Below are 22455 nucleotides of genomic sequence, written 5' to 3'. Positions count from 1 at the left end.
GATGAAGAATTTGACACAATGATAAGTTCGCCATGTGTAACCTCCACTTTGTTAATTTACTTAATTTGCTACAAGGACCCACTAGTGTATGTAGTGGTTTGGAGCAATTGCTCCCTCTAAACAAGGTCCTGGATTCGAGTCTTAGCATATTATCGCCCCTCCTAACAGTAAAGGTCCTACAAAAGGAAAAAAACCTTAATTTGCTTTGTTCTGGATAAATATCCAGCTTGTAAAGTTGTAACATCGAAATTTTTGCAAATGGTGGAAGTTGCAGTTCCTACCCGAGTTCATATCACGCCCTTTCTTTCTGTAAGCCCAAATCTTCCCATTTGTCGCAAAATAGTGGTGACAAAAGTAGCAAGGAAGATTTCTGGAGTTGTGGCATCTTCTTCTTCAACTTTGTCTACTTCATCTGGTTTTGGGTATAAACAAAAGGTTGATGATGGGCAAGTCCTGTTGCCAAAGAAGACAAGCAAAGAAAGGGTGTTCTTTTTAGACGTTAATCCTCTTTGTTATGAAGGAAGCAAACCCAGCTTACAATCTTTTGCTCATTGGGTCTCCTTGTTTTTTAATCAAGTTAGCCTCTCTGACCCTGTTATTGCTGTAAGTCCATCCTCTTTCCCACCCCACCATGTGTTCACTGAAATGTTTCACTGAGTTTTTTCCTTTGCCTTGATTATGAAATGAGTACTAGCTATAACTCACTCCAATAGACTACATTTAGTTTTAATTTTATATATTTGACTCCCATAAGCTGAATATGCTCTCTCTCTCTCTCCTAATAAGCGGAACTCAAAGGTTCCATCAGTATTTTTATGGCACCAATTACTCTGCCAGATTACTTTTGTGGTAGGAAATCTGAATTGGCTAAAACTCTACAGATGCTTCAGTAGTACATGGGCCACTTTCGTGATGCTTTACAGGGAAAGTTTTTAATGTCCTATTGAGTATTCACAACAAGCTTTTTGTGGTCAAATTTTAGATAGTTGTGTAAGTATATTCGCGTTATAAGCCACTTATGCAGAAGAAGCAGAACATACTGCCCTATTGTTTATAAGATAATAGGTGGCCGTGCCATTGTTTTACTCTACAGAGCTTAAGAATGATAAACACCAACAAAAGCATATTCTTTTCTATGCACGAATTCACCTATTTGCATGAAGGAAATAGTGATAAGCGTTGGACCCAAGGCTCCCAACAAAGATAATCTTTTATTTCATTTAAATCCTGGCCCTAATCACTGAAACATTTTAGTCCTGATTATAAACAGCATAGCCTTAGGCATTGCTTCATTAACATAGGTCTCTTGCATCTTAATTGCCTTGGTAGTCATGATTTTCAGTTGTTGATGGCTGAGATTCCAGGCAGTTGATCATCTTAACTGTCATTAAATCACAATTTATGCTGTACATGATGGTTGAACTCAGTAATGGTAATATATTTGCTTCTCTTATTTCTATAATGTGCATTTGCAGGTCGTTGATGGGGAAAGAGGAAGTGAGCACCGCAGACAGTTATTACCTTCATATAAAGCACATAGGTGGAAGTTCTTGAGACAGTTTTCAAAGGGGCATGTTGGAAGGTCACATGGAGTCATCACAAATGTTCTTAGAAAATGCAATGTGCCAGTGAGTTAACCTTTATTTTGGTAATGTCAAGTGTGTAATGAATCTTATCTAATTACAGAGGTGGAAGCATTCATCAAAACTGACTTCTTTTTTATTTATTTATTCGATAAGTACTAATTATGGGCAAAGATAATGAAACCATTGTCTATTAGCAAATCTAAGAAACTATTGAATATAAACCTAAAACCTTGGACCAAAGTTGGCTCTTAAAAAACTTATCAAATATTAGAAATTATAAAGGTATATATGCAAAGGTTACAAATATCAATTGATGATTAACACTACACCTTGCATGGATAAATCATGTTTTTTCAGAAGTTATCTATTTGTTTGTGAAAACTATTTGATAAACTGTTCAGGTTAAAGCCCTGTAGTTTTGGTTTTTCATTTTTCTTTTCCGGGAGATCTGGGAAGGAGTAGAAACTTTAAAACAGCTATAATATGTGAAAATAACAATGAGCCTTTGATAGTATGGGAGATCTGTTTCTTTCCTATTTATCAGCTTCATGTCGCTGCTTCTGTATTTTGTACTGATATCTTATGACAGAATATGGAATGAATACTTTCCTATATAAATACGACGTACTTTTAAACATGAATGGGTTAGGGTCTAGCTTTTTGATAAAAAATTTAGTAAACAGTTTGTTCTCTATTTTAAAATGGTTATCATTTTGACACATCGTTTCGGATGCCCTTCCAGATACTTGCTCGCATATTAGATTTTCTCCCAATAAAAGGGCTGTAGATGATAAATTCAAATGCTTGTTTTTTTTTTTTTTTTTTTTTTGTTCTGTTAATAGAACATAAATTGATGCAGGTCATAAAAATAGAAGGCCATGAAGCTGACGATGTTATAGCCACACTTGTGGGGCAAGTTCTACAACCAGGATATCGGGTGGTAATTGCGTCTCCTGATAAAGATTTTAAGCAATTGCTTTCAGAAGATGTTCAACTTGTCATTCCCCTGGAAGAGTTGGAACGCTGGTCCTTTTACACCCTTAAGCACTACATGGCTCAGTATAATTGTGATCCGTGCTGTGATTTGAGCCTTAGTAAGTATGAAAAACAATGTGGTGGTATTTATAAGTCAGTTAATTGTGTTAGTGCTACATGTCTTTAATTAACATATATATTCAAATGGAAATTGTATTCAGTTTCGTTTCATGAGCCGGTATATGTTGATGCATCTTGGGATGTCATAGAGTGAGCACTGAGATTGTCAGATAATTTTACTGAAAGGATGAAACTTTGTACCATAATTGCACATGTATGTTTTGAAGAGCAGATGAATCACATATGCACTTAAAGAACACACAATGAGTATCAGATATATGTTTCACCGGTGGGTTTACTAGGCTGCATTTTGGTATGATAAACCAAGCGAGCCCCTCTTTATTTAATATGAGTTCGCCACCATAACATGTTTTGCATTTCTGTTCACTTAATGTCTAGGGTGCATTGTTGGTGATCAGGCTGATGGTGTTCCTGGGATCCAACATCTGGCTCCCGGTTTTGGTCAGAAGACTGCCCTAAAGCTCATAAAAAAGCATGGTTCATTGGAAAATCTACTAAAGACAGCTGCAGTCAGAACTGTGGGCAGACAGTATGCTCAAGATGCTCTTACAAAACATGCTGATTTCCTAAGGAGGAACTACGAGATTCTTTCCCTTAGGAGGTAATTTATGTGCTCTCATGTTATTAATTTTATTTTGATGTTACTTTTCCAGGGATAATGCTGTTATTCAGTCATCTTATTACCTTGCTCTATCGTGATCCTTAGTTCTTGATATTTCTGGGTCACACTGTTCTGCAGGGATGTCGATGTTCGACTTAGAGAGGAGTGGTTGGTTAAGAGAGACACAAGCAACGATTCAAGAACGTTGTCTAACTTCTTTAAATTCTTGGAAGAAACCCAAAAGTTCAGTCATTATAATGTATCTGTCTCAAATGGCTAAGGTAATCTTTTAGCTGTCTATATGACAAATAAGTTAGATGATTTTCGGTTTTTGTTATCATTTTTTTTGGGCTGGTTCAATTATACTTTTTGAGACCGTTCCTACATTTTTGGTCTTCATTTTAAATTAAAGGCATAGGTCTTTTAATTTTGGGAGATTCACTATTATACCCAATATAGGAAGCCCAAATTTAAAAAAAAAACTATATATGAAATGGACTTTAGAAACACACCCAAAGCCCATTTAGAACATAACAAAAAGGATTTTAATTTCTTTTAAATTACAAAACTGCCATTGATTTCTTAAAACACACCCAACCCTAAAACCTCATAAAAAAAGCCCAAAACACTCAATAGGGCATCAAAGTAATTTAATAATCAAAATTAAATTCAATAAGGTCAGCTGTCATTTTTTGAGTTTTATTTTGGGTTTGTTTATAGAAATTAAATGTTGTAGGGTTTGTTTATAGTTTTAGTGCTAAGAATGGGTATATGACTAAATATCTCTTAAATATTCGTATATATTTAAAGAGTACAACGGAGATACGCTTATTATTAATATAGCCGCTCGGCTATACTTTTAAAGTATATTAATATTTAAAGAGTTAACAGCATTGTAAAGTAGATTTTAATTAATTTTAATAAATATAATTGCAAAAATTTATTAAAAAATAATATTTAATTCACTGTCACAATTTTACGTTCATATGGTACTGATTTATGAACGATTGTGATAGAATTTTAAAAAAGAAAAAACAAAGTCCTCAAAGTAATTTAAAATAATTAATTACTATTTATTAAGTATTTTATGAAATTAGTAAAATATTTAAATACTAAGTATTTACTAAAGAAATAATAATTAGAACATAATTACTAATTAAAGTAATTAAAAAAGGCTATACGTAAAAACCATTTTGTGAAGTATAACCGTGCATTTTAATTCTTGTATATTTAAAGAGCATAGCCGCGTGACTACTTATTTTTCTTACACGAGACATGACTCAGAAAAGAAACAACAATTATACATCCATTTTCACAAACCTTACACCATTAAAGCACAACGAAATACAAACCTCCTGTAATTATCTTATTTGATATGAGATCGTTTCTTATGCATCGTTCAGTACAGTATACACTGATTGGGGATTTTGATCTCATCTCTATTAATAGAGCACTGGACTCTTTTCTTTGCTTTCTTGAAACACTAGAACATTTTCCCGATACCATCGCTCCGGGGAACAGATTCTTGGAAAAGCACCTGCCACAAGCAACAACAATATCATCAAACTTTACTTTGTCGGTCCCACTCTGAAGCTGCTCCTCAATCTCTCAAATTGCTTCAATATACCCCCTGAATATTAAAAAAAAAATTTACGCAAATGTGATAATATCAACAAAAAAGAAATGGAAGCCGTCATAATCAACTTTGAACAGGAAACTGAAACCTCACAACCCTCACCTCTCCCTTCTCCCTTCTCATTTTGAAGACCCCAACCATTAGGTTTATACCATATGAAAAGAGTTATGATGGATTAAAGTGAAGAACAGGTACCAGATACCATATTTCCAATACAGATTAGAGCTTTAAAAAGTCAAGAAAACTAGAAAACTTGGGGTTGGAAAATAGGAAATACTTCTCATTTCCACTGTGAAGCAAAGAAATTGCATCAAATTCTAGGAACCCAAAATGAATACTTATAAAATATATGGCAGATAGAAAGGAGATAGAGGGAAATATACAGCAGTTAAAGTGCACAGAAACAAATTATTATTAAACAGACAGTTTATGCACATTTCAATAGAAAGGCAAACCAATCTCACCAGGTTCCTAGGGAGTTTGATCCACCAACAGGAATAACATATGGCCTTCTTCCTTCTTTTAGCAGTCTTTCCTTTAAGAGATTAGTAAGAGCCTGAGACCAAATTGAATATAAAAACCCAAATCACGAGAGATTTAGCAAAGGTAATCTATAAATTCATTAGTATCAGAAATGCATGCAGTTTATAAAACTGCGTCTTAAAAGAATTACTTAGCCAGAGATCGGCGTTTCAACTTCAGACTTCAACCAGAAAGAGTAACATTGCTAAAAAGACTAAAGGAGGAACATTCAAAACGCTATAAGAAAATGTGTGTTTAATTAAAAAATACATGGTAATTCAAAGGAAAAGCAAAACTAACACACCCCACTGCCGAATTTTGCATACTCTTCTTTTGAAATTAGTTCAACATGAGCTCCAACTAGACGTTCAACAAGGAGATTGCCTGTCAGTCCAGGATCGTGGTCCACGAGAACCTGCAGTGCATCATGAGGCATTAAGCAAAGAGATGGGGAAAAAAGTGCTAAAACTGAGAGATGGAAGTTCACCTTAGAGGTACGTAGAATGAGATAACAGTCAAGATTGAGATACTTGGCAGCCACTGCAGTTGCACGACAGTGGCTACTTTGGATGCCCCCTATCGTTATGATACAATCAGCACCCTTTGCTACGGTATCCGCCATCAAGAATTCCAATTTTCTGACTTTGTTACCACTCAGTTGCATTCCCGAAAGATCATCACGCTAGATATTTGCAAATATTTCTGTCAGTGTAAACCAGGAAAGTGAAAACACAAAACCAAAGCAACAATTCAACGACTTAAAGCTTATTGATGGTTTAAAAAAGAGAAATTGCATACGAAATTTTACTACTTTACATTTAAAGGTCTCAACTTTTGATTAAGTGGAAGTTTCAGAATTGATCAGTCTATAAGGGGACTCAACAAGTAACAGACACAGTCGACAATGCCAAACATTTGACAAAACCCAAATGGGATTTTTGGGATTTTTCTATATGAAAGCAAATATAAGTGAGGAGAAAGAGAAAACATAAGAGAAAAATGAGAGAGGAAAATACCTTCAACCAGAATTCAGTATTGGTGGGCAAATTAGGAAGATTCCATTTGTGAATTGGAGTGGGAAGCTTCATCTTCAACAGCTTGAGGTACTTTGCCTGTATTTCTGTTGATAGTGTAAAGTGTTTAAATCTTGAATACATTAAAACCTTTTTGTATCAGACCATCATTAACTGCTTTATATTGTGTGCTAATGATATGGACAGGCACAGTAAAAGATGCATTGTGCCCTTCAAAGAACTGACTAGTTTTCTCTGCCATTTACAGGATTGTGAAGTGCCTTATGTCACAGGGAGGAACTCTGATCGTAGGTAAAAATGTTGTTTCAATTGTCATCGCCTAATCGATTGTTTCTCACAGCTCTATGGTGAAACTAATCCAATAGATTTAGTTCACGTGTGTTTCTGTCTTGTGATTAATTGTTAAGTACGTATGTTTATACCACTGTTTCTTCGATGGTTTTGCATATCTCGATTACACTCTATAGGCTTGTTTCACCATAGAGCTGTGAGTAACAGGTGAGCTGTTACAGTGATATGTATACCAAAGGTTACTCTGATATGCATGACTCCTTCGTTTTGGATTCAATTCCAATTGGTTCAAACAGTGGTGATGGTGATAGTGCTAATGCTGGTCATGATGAAAAACATGCTGAGAAGGAAATTTTCAAGATAGATATTTCTAAACCTCCTGGTTTGAGTTCCGAGAAGGGACGTTTTTCTTGTCAAAGATTTTTAAATGATGTTGTAGGCAATTATGATCACATTGAGGAAGCAAGGCATGGTATTCAGGGTTGTCGCAGTAATGACATGCAATTGGTTGTGCCTAACAAGAGAAGTAAACAAAACAAAGTAAGCACTGCGAACTGCAAATGTCTCTAAATTTGGAAGTAATGGAAATCTGCATATTCACTACAAACAAAACAAATTAATTTTGTCCATCAATTGATGATTCTGACTATAAGGATGACAATTCAACTTCCTGATTGTCAGGATGGTATACCACAAAGGCGCCATCGCTTGAGAAGGAACCAGGATTAAAACAAGTGATTCCTGTGTATTTGAAAGCCTTTTGCTCGCTTCTGTCACCTAAAACTATCTGCACATGAAAATCAAAGGTCTGTCAAGACTTATTAATGACTTAATGATTTATGACAGTCCAAGTGTCTTCTAAAGTTTCAGTTTTAGTAGATAGGAATTGCTTTGTAAAACACCACTCCTTATCATGGAGGAACTCCACGGGAGAAGGGAGGTGAAATGGACAAGAAATGGATATCAGTATTACCGTATGTGGAGTTGGATAGAGGTACAGGGAGTGATCATAATTCCAGATAATCGGTTGTACAATAAGAGGGAGAGGGCAGAGATGACATTGATGGGTTATGGTAGCAACCAGCTGTGACAAAAAAATGAGAACCCGTTAGTTTTCTTAGTAATTATGCACCAATTAACAAGATATTAAGAATATATGTACATGTATATATTATAGAGAGAGAGAGAGAGAGAGAGATCACATGCTCAAAGTCATCGGTAGTTTCTTCTGTAGAAGGGGGCATCAGACATGAACGGCGCATTCTGTACAGCAGATCCTGACGGAAGAATACCACCTCTTGGCTACAGAACTTCATTCTGCATTCAAGTATGGCAAGTCATTGATCAGAAAGCCAACTGAAACTACAACCAGAGAAGACGCACTTTGCACTCATGAATCCCAATGTGCAAGGTGAGAAGTAAGCTCTTTTGTCTTAGAATTCATAAAATGTGAATCTAAATACACCAGAGTGTGCAGTTATCTGCAATAAAATACTTATCTCATCATTTATACATCAACTCATCAGTGATCAGAAAAACATACCTACAAGGATTACTTGAAAATATGGCATTTGGAATGTGATTTTGAAGCTCTTCTCTTAAATATTTTGGTAAAGAAGGCCTTGGTAGAACAGTTGAAGGGCCTGAAATTGTCAAAAAGCAGAGAGTACTAAAGCAAGTGTGATATACCCGAACTATAGGCCCATTTTTTAAGAAACATATTCTTTCTTTGGAGAAGCATGTTAAAGCAAGTGTGATATACCTGCATCATCGGGACCTGGGATAAATAGAAAACAACTACCCTCTTTTAGCCGTGGATGGGCAGCAATCATTTGCCCTAGCTTGCCAAACTGCGACCTGCACATCCAGTTTGTTCACTATTACTGTTAATTATTAAAGAAAGAAAAGACTGTTTTCAGTCAACAAAATAAATCTTAGCAAAATATTTCTCACCTGAGATTGGAGAAGGAGTGGAAACCAAGATTACATGGATGAGAACAAAAATTCCCCATGAGTACAAATAAGCACGGTACAAAGTCCTCATTCTCAAAAGCATCTAGGACTCTCTCCAGCTTTCCCACAGCCTTCTCAAATAAGAAAAGAACTATCAATTAATGTCAAGTACAGTACTCTGAGAAACAAAAGAAGTTATAACCATCTTTACAAGAGAAAGAAGAATAACCTCTTCATTGTCTAGCCAAATGTCAGACAGTATGACAACATTCCCATTAACTGCTTCTCTTTCCAACTTTGCAAGTCTGAGCTGTTTGAAGTGTATAGGAAACTATACATTCATAATAATTGGCTAGTCTATAAAGTTGAACAATTAGACAATTTTGAATATCACCAAAAAGCAAGTTTAGGATACCGTCTCCTGTTCTGTTAGTGTACCACTACCAAAAGAGTCATGTCCTGCAAGAAATTGGAGTGACTTATCTCTGCCCTCAAGCGGAGGAAATCCGCAATTAAACACCTTCACAAAAAGTAAGTGTTAGCATCTCTTTAAAGATTAACTTCATAAATTTAATGTTTACAACTCATACATATACATTGATCCAAAGTTAGGAACCTGATCCCTGATGCAATCTCATGGCAAGTAACTTCACTTGATTTACTTTTTATATATACTGATTTGCTCTGGATTAGCTAAAGGGATTAACATATTATGAATTTATGATATATTGATCCAACCTCATATTAAGAGTAGTAAAAGGATGTGCAATTTCTTTTTAAGAGTAAAGAGAATAAAAGAACGTTAGCTAACCTGAAAGACACCCTCTAAGAGCATCTCGCCTTCTGCAACAACTATTGTGTTTTCTACAAAAAATCCTGCAGTTATCTTGTATATATTGTCAAGGAAAATGATGATTTCATGCTTTTGATTTGACTGAACCTCAACTCTAGCCTTTATGAGTTCAGGCATAGCCATAACCTCCCACACCCATGAGCCATTATCATAAAGACAAGGAATCAATGCATTTCATCAAATGACAAAACACCAGTTAGTTGCTCTGTATTAGATGCAAACAGAACAGCCCAAAGGTCAAGCGTCAAGTGTGAAGTTATAAATGATGAGTGTGTAAAGGATATTGCATTGGATAAGTTGATTTCGACAGAAGCAGAAAGGTCTTCCAAATAAAAATGGCCATCCTCCAACTGAGATATCAGACCCATCACCCATCTCCTTCCAGTTTGCCCAATCAGAGACTGAATTGGAGATATCTGACCACCATACCATACAGGAATTTATTTAATTGAACTTTGGCATTTAGGAAAGAAACCCAACTAGATTTCGTCGAATAAAGACAATGTGAGTACCAACCTCACAGCGTCCGAAATCTGACAATTCAGAATCAAAGGCTGGTTTGGAAAAATCCTTATGGCGAGAGAGCATCTGGGAGAGCAAGAGAAACCTATCCTTATACAGAGCTGCTTTCGAAAATGCATCACCATGAATGGGTAGGCTCCCAGTATGCCTAAAAAGTTCCTCCAAAAAAAAAAAGCATTTTCAATAAATTTAAACTACTCACTATAAAGAATTAAGTGGTTGGCAAAAATTGAAACATACTTGTAAAAAACCTTCTTGATGGGATCATATCGGAACTTTGGGACCTTGGAGGCATCAATTATGAGCAAATCAGAGGCTCTTATAACATCATCACCATCGCCGTCGGGGGTTTCGTTGATGGCCGCATCAGCACCCAATATACGGGTAGCAATGCGGTGCACCGTCTCCTTGTCTTTTACTGCCACCCCAAGAAAAAGAAGAAAAAGAAACAAGCTTTACTTTAAGGAAAAAGAAGAACAAGATGAAAATGATTGACTTGTGAACAAATAATAAGACACAAAAGAAATGGGGGGAATTACTGGGCTGGGTCGCGAGGAGGTCAAGGAGGATATCGACGGGATCGTCCAAAGCAGAGTCGTTGTAGAATTCGGATTCAAAGGAGAGGATCTCGTCGACGGCGTCCAATTCAAGCGTGTAGCCTCTGATCTTGCACTTCTTCAGCACCATCTTCCTCGTGGAGCTGCTCATCTCTCTCTGTGGGTTCCGTTTGCTAACCTAGGCTTTTCGCCGTTGCTTTTGTTAAAATCTGGGTAACATGGACAACAAACTTGTGAGATTTGTCAATGGAATCGTTTGAAGATTTTATTTATGGGAAAACGATTACAATATGGCGACAATATTATTACGAAAGAAATGTAAAATTATGAAATCAATCTATTGGCTGAGAGTGTTGAGAAATGTAAAAATATAATTTCAAGCACTCAAATTTTTCAAAACTTGATGTATGTTAAAACAACTGCTAGGGCAGAACTGCAGATAGACTAATGTCAACCCTAGTCAAGTGCATTTATAAGCATAGCTAATTGAAGCCTATACGAAAAGGCTTTCAGCAGCCAAGCTAAGCATAAACAGCATATGTCAAAGAGGATAATGCACACCAAAAAAGCCAGAGATGCTTGATAAAGTTAAAAATCAGAAGTGGGTTAAGGTAGGCTCAAATGTAGATATAGTAAATCCTCCAATCCAAAATGCACACATATTTTGGGAAATTAGTCACTAACTTCTTACAAGTGAGAAACTTCTGTGGCCCTCTTCTTGCCCAAGATAAAGCTCACCAGTAAATCCTCCAATCCGAACAAAAATGACGCACAGAGACCCTAAACGCAGCGAGCGCATTCAGGGGCTGCGATAATTTGACCAAATTGAAACAAGGGGTCCCTAGAAATGGCACCAGGTGATAAGACGAAGATGCAGAGAGCATATAAGTTCGAACATGAGATATAGGTTCAATCGGGGATCTCACATATCCAAAGATATTAGCATTAGAGCAGCAGAGGGTTAAGGAATGATTCTTGAAAGGGAATAAATTGATGAAATATGGGCCTCGCGTCGAAGCAATTGAAGTTTTGAGATACTGGTTCAGCATTTTGTTCAACGGTAGAAATGGTTTTCTAATCTAAAAGAACTATTTGAGAAAGTAAAAGGGAGAGGACAAGGATTACCAGGCACGATGACAACTCTGCGACTTGTTCCCCCCTTACACGCTGGATGAGGCTCCGGGTACTGAGTAAGTTGGAAAATGATAAACCCAAATACCCAATACCAATTTTTGAGAGAGAGGGAGAGGAGCGGGAAAAATTTGCAGAGAAACGGAGAGAGTCACTCTCAGTCGAGAAAAGGGGAAACCAACATGAAGAAGAGACTGAGAGAGAGAGAGAGAGAGAGAGAGAGAGAGAGAGAGAGTGAAAGCTCTAAGTGGGGCCTGGGCATTTTGGGCTGGGAGCCCAACATTAACAAATGTATTTTTAAGCCCACAAGACAAGGACCAAGTGAAGGCCGATTCTATAGTGAGTGGAAACTTATAAGTGTTAAGTTATAAGGGGTTCACTTTATAGCCATCAGATCAATCTAAGGGCTAGGGAGAATTGAGATAAAGTTTTGCAATCGGGTAGGTGAGGAACCCAAACCCGAATTTAATATCCAGCATTGAAGTTGGTTCGAAAAATTAAAAAAAGAGGCAAGTTTGAAGTTTGAACAGAAAAAACCCATCGCTCTAAAACCCATAGCTCTGAGAAACCGCTAAGCTCTGAGAAAAGGTTGAAGGCAACTGTTAATCACGGTTGAAGGCAACGGTAAACGATGGTTGAAGGCAACGGTTGAACGCAACTCCTTTCTCTAAACCCTTAAAAAGTATTTATTTTGAGTGGAAGGGGCAAAGGCGTGGATTCCGAAACAGTGAAGAGGCGAAGCAGTGGAAGGGGAAGGAGAGAATCCGTAGTCGTTGGAAGTGATAGGTTCCATTTGTGTTGCAAAGCCGCACAAAGACCCCGCACAGACACCTTGCGATTGTTCAATAACCAGCATTTGGTGAGTAATTTATGGAATTTGTGTTTAGGGTTAGAGTAAAGGTTTTCCCCAATTTGTACCATCAATGTTGTTGGATTTGGCATCTCTTCCTTGTGCTTCACTTGCATGTTAATTTTTACTTGTGTATATGTTAAAAAATGAATGAAAATCAAGTCAATAACATATCAATAACATATCAATAATGATATGAATAAGATAATGGTGTTGAATTGGAGGAGACCCTCAAGTCAATAACATGTTAATAACATGTCAATAACATATCTCTGGCGCTAGAATATATATATTTTTTGAAATAAATATTATTTCCCTTGTTGCTAAATTTGCCTGTGAAAAATGAGAAGATATAATAATAAAGTCATGAATAAAAGTGCAAAGCATTTGAAATGAAGGTTGATCCATGACCATAGTGGCTGACTGAAGAAAAAGCTAGAAAGAAAGAAGGATGTGGCAATGGCTTAGCAAGCAGATAGCAGAGCAGATGCTTTGCTTTGCTTCCTTCCACTATCTTTCTTATTTATTTATTTATTTATTTTGTGTTGTGTATGAGATGACAATAATTGTCATGTGTGTGAAGTGCAGAACTTGCCTAGATTGCACTCACACTCACTCATGCATCAACCATTGATTGGAGTTTGTATCCAAAAATAAAACACATGCTATTGGTTGTAATTCACAGAATCATTGCATTAACAGGTATTTGCACAAAATTTGTCATATTGCTTTGATGATGTTAAAGGCTGTGATCAGTAATCCCTATGCGCATGTACTTCATAAAATTTGTAATGTGCCTGGTTGACTAGTTATGTAAATACTAAATACCAATATGATTGTGCAAATACGTGGTGGTAGTATATGTGTTAAGGTTATTTCATCTTGTATTTTAGGAAATGGGATCCAACGTGCAGCTGGTATGGCCAGAGTCAGAGGCATATGCGTCACGGGTGAACAACTGCTCACATGCAAATTCAACCCTAGCTGCAATTCGAGCGAAGTTGAGTGCGGAACAATTAGAACAATTCAAGACATCATGCTTTGGCCATCTTCTGAATATAGACAAGATTCAGTTTAGCGGGCAGATTGTGCATGGAGTTGTGTTGCGTCGAGTGGCGGGGCAGGGTGTGAAAGACTTGGATGGACTGAGTTTCTTAATAGGGTGCGACGTTGCTCAGTTTACTCGTCAGGATTTCTGTTTGATCTCGGGGCTTCGTTTTGGGGAAGTGCCTGAAGTTTCCAGTGGAGAAAGTGCTGAAATTAGACTTCATAAAAGATATTTTATAGACGAAGGAATTACATGTAATGCTTTAGAAGAAGCATTTATGAGGTGCAAAGAGAGAGATGACGTCTACAAGCTAGCTCTTGTTTACTTTGCTGAGTTAGTGGTTTTGGGAAGGGACAAGCATTTGAACATCAATGTAAATTACCTGACCCTTGTAGAGGACTTGGATGCGTTCAACAGGTATCCGTGGGGTTCGGTGTCGTTTGACAAAACCCAAGACAGTCTATTTTCTGCACCAACAAAGTATACGAAAAGCTTTGAAAATGAAGAGGGAAGAGAGAAGGGGAAAAGTAAGGTAACGGGAACAAGCCGGAAAAATGAGAAGGGCAAGAAGCATAAGCATGGTGAAGTGCAAAGGGGTGGGTGGAGTTTTAAAGGTTTCACGTATGCTTTCCAGGTACATGGTAATAATGTTCATGTCAGTTATGCTTTGTGAACTTTAAAACTTAAATAATGACTTTTGTCCTGTGAATTGTGTAGATTTGGGTATATGAATTAATTCCTAGAATGGTGGACCTGAATTACTGCAAGGTTGTTGATCCAACAGCTGTCCCGCGTATTTTGCGATGGAGAACGACTACGTCTATGCCCGAGATGAGGAAGTTGAACAATTATTTTTTCCAGAGCAAAGAGGTTTGGTTTGCAGCCCTTGAAACTGTTTATAAGATTCAATGAAATTATAAAGTAGAATGATTGAATATGAATATTGTCTGTATTCTGAAACAGTCAGTTCAGTTGCGGGCGCTACATCCTAGTGAAGAGGAAATGAGACAATCATATTGGAGTTGGCCACAGGATCGCCCTGCTGTTGTCTCGGCAGAGTCAAATCCTTCTTCATGTGCTGATCTTGATGAGTTGAACAAGCTGGTAAGCTTGTTGAGGTCCGAGTTGTTTCAAGTAAAGCGGGAAAATGACGTCCTTGAGTTAAAGGTCATACGGATGGAAAAACTTTTGGACCACTGTTTAGGTCCTCAGTTTGAGCAGGAAGTAAGGAGGGACCTAGCTTTACTGAAAGAGAGGACGAATCGTTGTGCCATCTCACATCTATTTAAGGGATCTGATGAAATGGATGACAGTGAATGGGATGAAGGGCCAAGTAACAGATATGAGGGAGAGGAAAAGGACGAGGAGGGGATTGAAGGGGGTGAAGTGCAAAGAAAACCAAGTGAGGTAGAGGAAGCGCAAAGGAAAAGAAGAGAGGGAGAGCAAGTGAAAATAAAAAGCAACAAGGGAGAGGAAGCGCAAAGAAAGAGCAGTGAGGGAGAGGAAGTGAAAAGAAAAAGCAATGAGGGAGAGGAACTGCAAAGAAAGAGCAGTGAGGGAGAGGAAAGAAAGAGCAGTGAGGGAGAGGAAGTGAAAAGAAAAAGCAATGAGGGAGAGGAACTGCAAAGAAAGAGCAGTGAGGGAGAGGAAGTGAAAAGAAAAAACAGTGAGGGAGAGGAACTGCAAAGAAAAAGCAGTGACGGAGGGGAACTGCAAAGAAAAAGCAGTGATGGAGAGGATCCGCAAAGAAAAAGAAGGGAGGGCAAGGAAGTGAAAAGAAAAAAAAGTGAGGAAAAGGAAGTGCAAATAAAGGAACGTGAGGAAGCGGATGATGAAGTTGTTTTGGTTTGTGATGACATTGGCGAGAGCACGGCGGGGACAACTGTTGAGTTTACTCTCGGGGATATTGATTTGGATCAACCTACAACTGTGCTATCTGAGTTGAACGTTTGGTTGAATGATAAAGGTAAAGTTGTGGAACAAGGGGTCCAATTACGAAAGAGAAAGAGGATTATTCCTATGTGGAAGATCATTGAAGCTAGTGAATTGGTGAAAAAAACTGTGCCAGAGACAACCCGACTTCGGATGTTAGACCCAATGAAGGCGATTCCGCATGATGATATGGTGAAATTGCTGAAACTTTGTTGGGAATGGCGCCATAACCCAAAGTGAGTCCCTTGTTTTTTGAGATAGAAGGCATTAGTGTATATATTTTTAAATTGTTGTGATCTAAAATTTTGTTATATTCACAGTTTAGTGATGCAATTTGGCCACGTGGAAGCTGAGATTGAATTCTTCGCTTCCCTCGTAAAAGCTGACGATTGGCTGATAGGAGATGTAAGTTTAATTGATTATGCATTTGTTTTAATGTACATAGATTATGAGATTGACTAGAAAAACATGTGCAGCACATTGATTTGGGGTTGTATCTCATCCGGAAGCGACAACAAGATTTGGAGGTTGTAGAAATATCGAACTGGACAACGACCGATGTATTTTTCATGGTATGTCATAGGGCTTGACCAAGTGCAGTTAATAATTACAAATTATCCATACTTGCTTTGTGGAGGTGTTTAACTATTGATTGTTTTCTATTTCACAGAATCACATCCATACTTGCTTTGCGGATAATAAAAGAAAGAAAGAGTAGGCTGGGTGGAAAATTAGAAACAGTTTAGTGAACGTTGTAAATGGCAAGGTTCCGGTGTGTGGGGTGGATTGGCAGAACGTGTATAAGGTGTATGCCCCTTGTATGTTGACGAAGCATAAGCATTGGGTGGCTCTAATGATTGATCTGGTTAAGTGTGAAATCGCAGTGTACGATTCAATGGTTTCACTTATTCCAGATGAGATGTTAAAGGAAGAACTCGCCCCGCTTTCAATTACGATTCCAAATCTTCTCAACTCCATCGACTTTTATGAAGAAGGTGTTTACGCAAACAACTGCAGCAGAGATTAGTGGTGTCCATGGCCAATAGAACGTGTGGATGTTCCACAACAATCTAATCAGTGAGCACAACTTTTTCTTTAATTTTATTACTTGAAATTGTCAATTACGTTACAAAGTCATTACTTGAATTGATCGAGTTCTTGATTTGCTTCAGAGGCGATTGTGACATGTTCGTGTTGAAGTACATTGAGCTTTTGAGCGCTGAGATTTCGTTAGCTACTTGCACCACGCAGAACATGCCCTTTTTCCGGTTGAAGTTGGCTGCAGAGATATTACGGGGAGATGCTTACATGCCATGATAGTGGTTGAAATGGGTTCAGGTACGTGATGATTAAATTGGTTTTGGAAATCTCCAATTTGAAAGTCATGTAAATACACAATACAGATCCACGGCTCCTTTTCGAATTCTACCTCTGCTCCTCAATTCTTCTTCGTCTTTCTCAATCTTAGTGTATTTTTGTACATAATTTTAAGTTTAAGTTATTGGACAACAATTAGAACCAAAATATTATTATAGCGGATGCATGCTTTCATTTTGATTAGTGTGATACTACGCTACGTTTATTCTCATATTGGGCTAAATGTATATGGTAGCTGGATGCAGAGCATAGACAGAAAAATGAAGAATCTGAAATGGAGATGCAGAGGCTTAGTGAGGAGAAAAGTAAATGGATCTGTAAATCTAGTGCACGTGGGCAAATGTAAATGGATAGGCATATGCGTTTTTGAAGTTAGGCACATGCCATTCCCATACATAGAATGTGCATCTGGAGTGTAAAGTTTTTTTGGATTTAATGAAACAAATATCTCTGTAATATTGCCCTAACTCCTTCACGACATTTACATAACCTTAACCAAACTGCATTGAATTGGGATTGGAAGACTGCATATGTGAACAATGACTGATGGCTTTTTAAAGTGTATTACATTATTGCAAAGTAATATATCATTATTTATCCAAGCCACCATTCCAAATATCAGATCCCAATCTTTAAGCCGTTCACCATGCCTTAACTTAATCGCAATGGGTTGCGTGTGTATTGATTGTAATTCTGTAAGGGAAATAGGCGGCTATGCCCTCGCCTCCAATGTTTTATTCAACCATGCCCTCTTTATAGAAACACATGCGATATACATGCAGTAAACCTTCAGTAAACATTCAGTAAACCGTCAATAAACCTCAATAAAACTTCAATAAACATTTCTCATCTGCAATGCTATAAAAACTTCCTATTGGTTCCGTACCGCCCATCGGGTTTGAATCCCTCTTTCCTTTATAATCGGTTAATAAATTCGTTGATTTTCTTTATTTTATTGGTCTTGGGCAGCTCAGTAGCATAAAAGTAATGTATATTGGTGCATCTATATTGCTTGTCTATTGCGTCTATATTGCTTGTCTATTGCGTGCATAGCGTACATTTATTGCGTGTGTATTGATTGTTTATTGCTTACGAAGGAAATAAACAACAATACACAGGCAACAGACAAGCAATATACACGCAATACACATGCAATCTATACGCAATAGACATGCAATATACATCAGTCCCTAATTTCACTATCCATAAGGGAGTCGTATCGATTAGGAAATTCTACTGAATAGTTGTTCTTCCTACTAATAAACAATCAATAAACCTTCAATAAACATTCAATATCGGACACTAACATGCGAAATACATGCAGTAAACAATCAATAAACCTTCATTAGACATCCAATATCCGATAAATAACATGCGATACAGATGCAGTAAACAATCAATAAACCTTCAATAAACATCCAATATCCGATAAATAACATGCGATACACATGCAGTACACAATCAATAAACCTTCAATAAACATCCAATATCCGATAAATAACATGCGATACACATGCAGTAAACAATCAATAAACCTTCAATATACATCCAATATCCGAGCAATAACATGCGATATACATACACTAAACAATCAATAAACCTTCAATATACATCCAATATCCGAGCAATAACATGCGATATACATACAGTAAACAATTAATAAACCTTCAATAAACATCCAATATCCGCGCTATAACATGCGATATACATGCAGTAAACAATCAATAAACCTTTAGTATACGCCAATAAACAATCTACCTATTTCAAGAACAATAATTTAAACTCAATGCCAATCCACCTATTTCAAGAACAAATATTACAAAATGGGTTTGAAAACTCATTGGTGGTGCGTGCAACATGTCTTTCTGGGGAGAACTTTTACAATCCTTGAAACTGTGCACTTAATTGGTCATTAAAAGAACAAATAATATTAAAATTGATAACAGTAATAAAACTAATACCAAGTCCTTAATGGACTTCAGCATATTCAGCACCGTAGCATCATACGTGTCATCTGGCTGTTCTGCTTGAGCGGAAGTTACATCAACCCATTCAAATCCATTGCAACTGGTGGCTCCCTAATTGCAGGCATCATATATGCAAAATAATTGTGTCAGAGTTAGACCAAGGTTTTTTTCACCCACATACATATTCTGGAAATGAAAACTTACATAGGAGGTTATGCACTTCCAAAATGGCTTCCCTCGATTTTTTTCTGATTTTGAAACCCGAAGCACCATTGCAGCTCCACAGTACGGACACCTCTTTGTTTGAGCAGGAGATGAAGACGAAGACATGTTGAATCTTCTCACTTGTACCTTTTCTCACTCAAATCTTCTCACTGAAACCTCTTCGGACTCATACCTTCTCACTCAAACCTCTTCGGACTCAGAGCTCTCTCATCTCTGCCCAAATGCGATTATATCCTCTTTTCTGTCTGTGGGTGGATTGGGCATGCTTTCGACACATGTACCGTCAGATATGGGGCACCGTTTACCCCATAAATCAATATAATATTTAACTACCAAAACCCAATATGAAAATTGAGGGAAAACTGCCCTAAACCCTATATTATTTTCATTATATTTCATTAAACCAACTAGTTGGATAAACATCCATCACATTTTAATAACATTACTACTATATTTCGGTGTGGGAAAATGAAAAGTTATGTGATGGGACGTTCTGTGACTAGTCAGTAATCCGTCACATTTGTTTCATTGACATAAAAATGGCGGGAAAATCCTAAAAATGGCTATGCATATAGGTTCTTAATTTACTTTTTGACTGTCTGACTTTGCATTTCGATGACATTTTCCTTCTCTTCTGTTTTTCTCTAGTTTTAGGGTGTTGGTTCAGTTTCTTTAAAAAGGGTCAACTGAGAAAAACCTCAAGTGGAAACACATTTTCCAAACGGTACAACAAACACACCCTATAACAGAACCAAAACCCAATCTATTCTCATTTCTCCCCTCTTCCACTCCTCAAATCGTTCCATTCCAAAAAAATAGAAACACATGAATTCCAAATATTTCACTACAGTCGGAGGAAAGAGAAGGAAGCATATCCATTTGGAGATGCCCCAAGCCTTCATCCCGGAGTTGGCTTGGTTTAAAGTGATGTTATACGTGGCAACCCAATCTTCGGAAGATCTCTTCCGTATGGCATCTGTGTGCCCATTATTCCGGACGTTGGCAAACACTCCACAAGTGTGGAACACCATTTCAATGGCTAAGTATCCAGACCATTGTTGCATTCCTAAAAGGACACAAATTAATGTGCAAACAACCAATTAAAAATACCCGCAAGTGCACGAATCTAATGAAGTATAGATTATGTAAGTACGGGGTCGATCCCACGAAGAACTTGTCGGTTTCCTATAAGTTCTAATTTGAGTACGTAAAGAACACTAATTTTACACAACACACAAACACAATACAAATTGGAAACTAAAAATGAAGTAAGGAAGATAAAAGAAATGAAACAACACAAGAAAACAAAGAAAAACACAAACAGCACTTTCTATCACCCGTTTATCACCATTTGGACAGATTCGTTTCTCTGTTTTTCAGTTTCGACCTCTGTCCAGTTTTTGACCTATAACTTTCCAACCGTTTATCCAAAATTCACGTTCTTTATACGGTTGGAATCAGCACAGAAAATGCAAGAACACAGCGCGGACCAAAAGTCCAAAACAATTACGGAAACAAACAAAATTCAGTGACAAAGACACAAAACGTGTCAAACACGCAACTCACACACACATTGGGGGGGTTTTTTTGATTTGGTTCAAGTGACCTATTTCTATTGCATGAAAGTAAATGGACTTTGAATTTAAATGTGAATGGCAGAGATGAATTATCAAAAAGTGAAATTAAAATGTAACAAACACTAGGGTTTCGGAATCCACCCTAAACAATTCTACCCATGTTCATGGATACTCAAGTGATGAACTCTAAATGTATTGATGAAGATGTTCGCAATCAAGACCATGGGTTGTGGCTCAAGACGCATTGATTCTCTCTAATATACGTAAAGTGCATGGTTCGTGCTACAATACTTGTGCCCTCCTCATAACCGAACCTAGGTATGGTTCGTACTTCGATTCGATTGCAAGGAAAACCCATTAAGTTCAAAGAGAATATGAACATCACAAGAACCCTAATAGCATGGTGTTTACATTAGGTATTCAAGAAACCAATTCACATGGATGGTTCTTACTCCATCCATCTATTGCTTAGGAAAACATGAAGATACACATAATCCCAACAACCTCAAGAAGCATGCTTTCAAAGGTAATCAATCAAGGAAAACACACATCAAGGATAGATTAATTTGGTGAATTGGAATTCATCAATTGTTGTCAAGAAACCAATTCACATGATACTCACTTAAACAAGTTCAATCATTTGTTGCTAATTAGAAATTGTGTTCTTGGTTATCTTACACAACTTCTCAACTTTAGCTACATGCATACAACCTAAGGTGATTAAGTAAAGGAAGCAAACACATATCATAAAATTCAATTAGTGAATGGGGTTCATCAACAACATCTAGAAATTCATACACTCAAGCATCAAAACAATAAGGTAATCATGTTTAGGGCTTCAACCTAAGCCCTAGCTATGGAGTTTAGTTGCTCATACTTATTCCAAATACAAACTCGAAATATAACTAGAAGGAGTTTACAGATTTGGAAATGATGAAAGCTTGAAGTCTTCAATGGTGGAAGTCTTCTCCTTTCTTCCTTGGCTGCACCTCCTTCTCCTTCCTTGCTCTTAGCTCCCCAAAAGCTGCTCTCAAGTTGTGTAGAATGTGGAATAGCCTCATTTCCCACGATCCAAAAGGCTCCCAATATCAGATTGCAATTTTGACTTCTCCTCCCTCTCTCCTCCTTTCCAGCTTTTACCTTTTAATATAAAACTACCACCTTTGATAAAGCCTTAGCCCATTGTCCCCTTGCCATGATGGAGCTTTGACTTCACAAAGATGCCAAAAGCTCAGAAAATATCTATTTTACAAATGTAATTCCTTGTTACCAAGAGTTATGGTAACAAGAAGTTAAGATGACACAAGGGAGGTAAAAGCTGGCCAAATCCGGATTTCCAGAACTGTGGTAACATGATGGATTGGTTGGATAGGCAATACTTGTCCAATGGAGTTCAAATTTGGATATGTTGTAGTTAACATCCATTGGAACAAGTCTCATGAAGATCATGACCTCATCCGAGCACCAGAGCATGTTGATCCCAGGCCAAGAAGTTGACCTACGAAAATGAACAAAAACAGAATTTATAACTAATAATGCACTTTTAGCTCATTTTCATCCCAACCAAGGCAAAATCTAAGAAAACACAAAAAGGAAGTAAAAAGCTATAAAATGTCAAGAACTAACTCAAAATAGTGGGTGAATAACATGAAAAATCATGTGTAAAAATGAACCGAA

The 22455-nt window shown here is 37.3% G+C and overlaps 5 protein-coding genes across 9 annotated transcripts; 3 read left to right on the top strand and 2 right to left on the bottom strand.

Moving 5' to 3' along the window:
• The first annotated feature begins 187 nt into the window (after window positions 1–187).
• LOC110756251 (5'-3' exonuclease family protein) lies at window positions 188–8393 on the top strand. 3 transcript variants are annotated; one of them, XR_015826310.1, is made up of 7 exons: window positions 188–603; window positions 1476–1628; window positions 2446–2680; window positions 3081–3303; window positions 3442–3584; window positions 4791–6564; window positions 6743–8393. XR_015826310.1 is itself a non-coding variant. In XM_021957658.2 (6 exons), exons 1-5 carry the CDS (start codon window positions 259–261, stop codon window positions 3581–3583), a joined length of 1098 nt encoding a protein of 365 aa, XP_021813350.1. In that variant the 5' UTR covers window positions 188–258; the 3' UTR covers window position 3584; window positions 6743–8393. The 3 variants fall into 3 exon arrangements, 2 of the variants coding, with proteins under 2 accessions (XP_021813350.1, XP_021813348.1); XM_021957658.2 differs by lacking the exon at window positions 4791–6564; XM_021957656.2 differs by lacking the exons at window positions 4791–6564; window positions 6743–8393 and having other exon boundaries at window positions 3442–3640.
• Window positions 4593–6573, bottom strand: LOC110756252 (D-cysteine desulfhydrase 1, mitochondrial-like). 2 transcript variants are annotated; one of them, XM_021957659.2, is made up of 5 exons: window positions 6478–6573; window positions 5949–6143; window positions 5766–5876; window positions 5404–5495; window positions 4593–4933 (listed from the first exon to the last, which is right to left on the bottom strand). In XM_021957659.2, exons 1-5 carry the CDS (start codon window positions 6547–6549, stop codon window positions 4912–4914), a joined length of 492 nt encoding a protein of 163 aa, XP_021813351.2. In that variant the 5' UTR covers window positions 6550–6573; the 3' UTR covers window positions 4593–4911. The 2 variants fall into 2 exon arrangements, with proteins under 2 accessions (XP_021813351.2, XP_088101650.1); XM_088245524.1 differs by having other exon boundaries at window positions 4593–4840.
• Window positions 7157–12002, bottom strand: LOC110756249 (DNA polymerase epsilon subunit B). 2 transcript variants are annotated; one of them, XM_088245523.1, is made up of 15 exons: window positions 11797–12002; window positions 10654–10880; window positions 10355–10532; window positions 10109–10262; window positions 9877–10008; window positions 9551–9628; window positions 9155–9259; window positions 8969–9049; window positions 8740–8870; window positions 8549–8643; window positions 8330–8429; window positions 7989–8103; window positions 7760–7870; window positions 7478–7573; window positions 7157–7300 (listed from the first exon to the last, which is right to left on the bottom strand). In XM_088245523.1, the coding sequence occupies exons 2-15, from the start codon at window positions 10820–10822 to the stop codon at window positions 7157–7159; spliced, it is 1689 nt and encodes a 562-aa protein (XP_088101649.1). In that variant the 5' UTR covers window positions 10823–10880; window positions 11797–12002. The 2 variants fall into 2 exon arrangements, with proteins under 2 accessions (XP_088101649.1, XP_021813347.1); XM_021957655.2 differs by lacking the exon at window positions 7157–7300 and having other exon boundaries at window positions 7328–7573; window positions 11797–12001.
• A 1546-nt stretch (window positions 12003–13548) lies between these two features.
• On the top strand, window positions 13549–15553 carry LOC148291294 (uncharacterized). The gene is made up of 4 exons (XM_088245758.1): window positions 13549–14334; window positions 14418–14570; window positions 14664–15322; window positions 15538–15553. Exons 1-4 carry the CDS (start codon window positions 13549–13551, stop codon window positions 15551–15553), a joined length of 1614 nt encoding a protein of 537 aa, XP_088101884.1.
• A 1-nt stretch (window position 15554) lies between these two features.
• LOC148291293 (uncharacterized) lies at window positions 15555–16949 on the top strand. Its single transcript, XM_088245756.1, has 5 exons — window positions 15555–15868; window positions 15953–16037; window positions 16109–16204; window positions 16399–16553; window positions 16805–16949. Exons 1-5 carry the CDS (start codon window positions 15720–15722, stop codon window positions 16947–16949), a joined length of 630 nt encoding a protein of 209 aa, XP_088101882.1. The 5' UTR covers window positions 15555–15719.
• Window positions 16950–22455: the final 5506 nt, after the last annotated feature.

The sequence above is a fragment of the Prunus avium genome, chromosome 8 (genome assembly GCF_965620075.1).
Source record: "Prunus avium chromosome 8, drPruAviu1.hap1.1, whole genome shotgun sequence".
Classification (NCBI taxonomy): domain Eukaryota; kingdom Viridiplantae; phylum Streptophyta; class Magnoliopsida; order Rosales; family Rosaceae; genus Prunus; species Prunus avium.
This window is presented reverse-complemented; position numbering and strand designations above follow the sequence as displayed.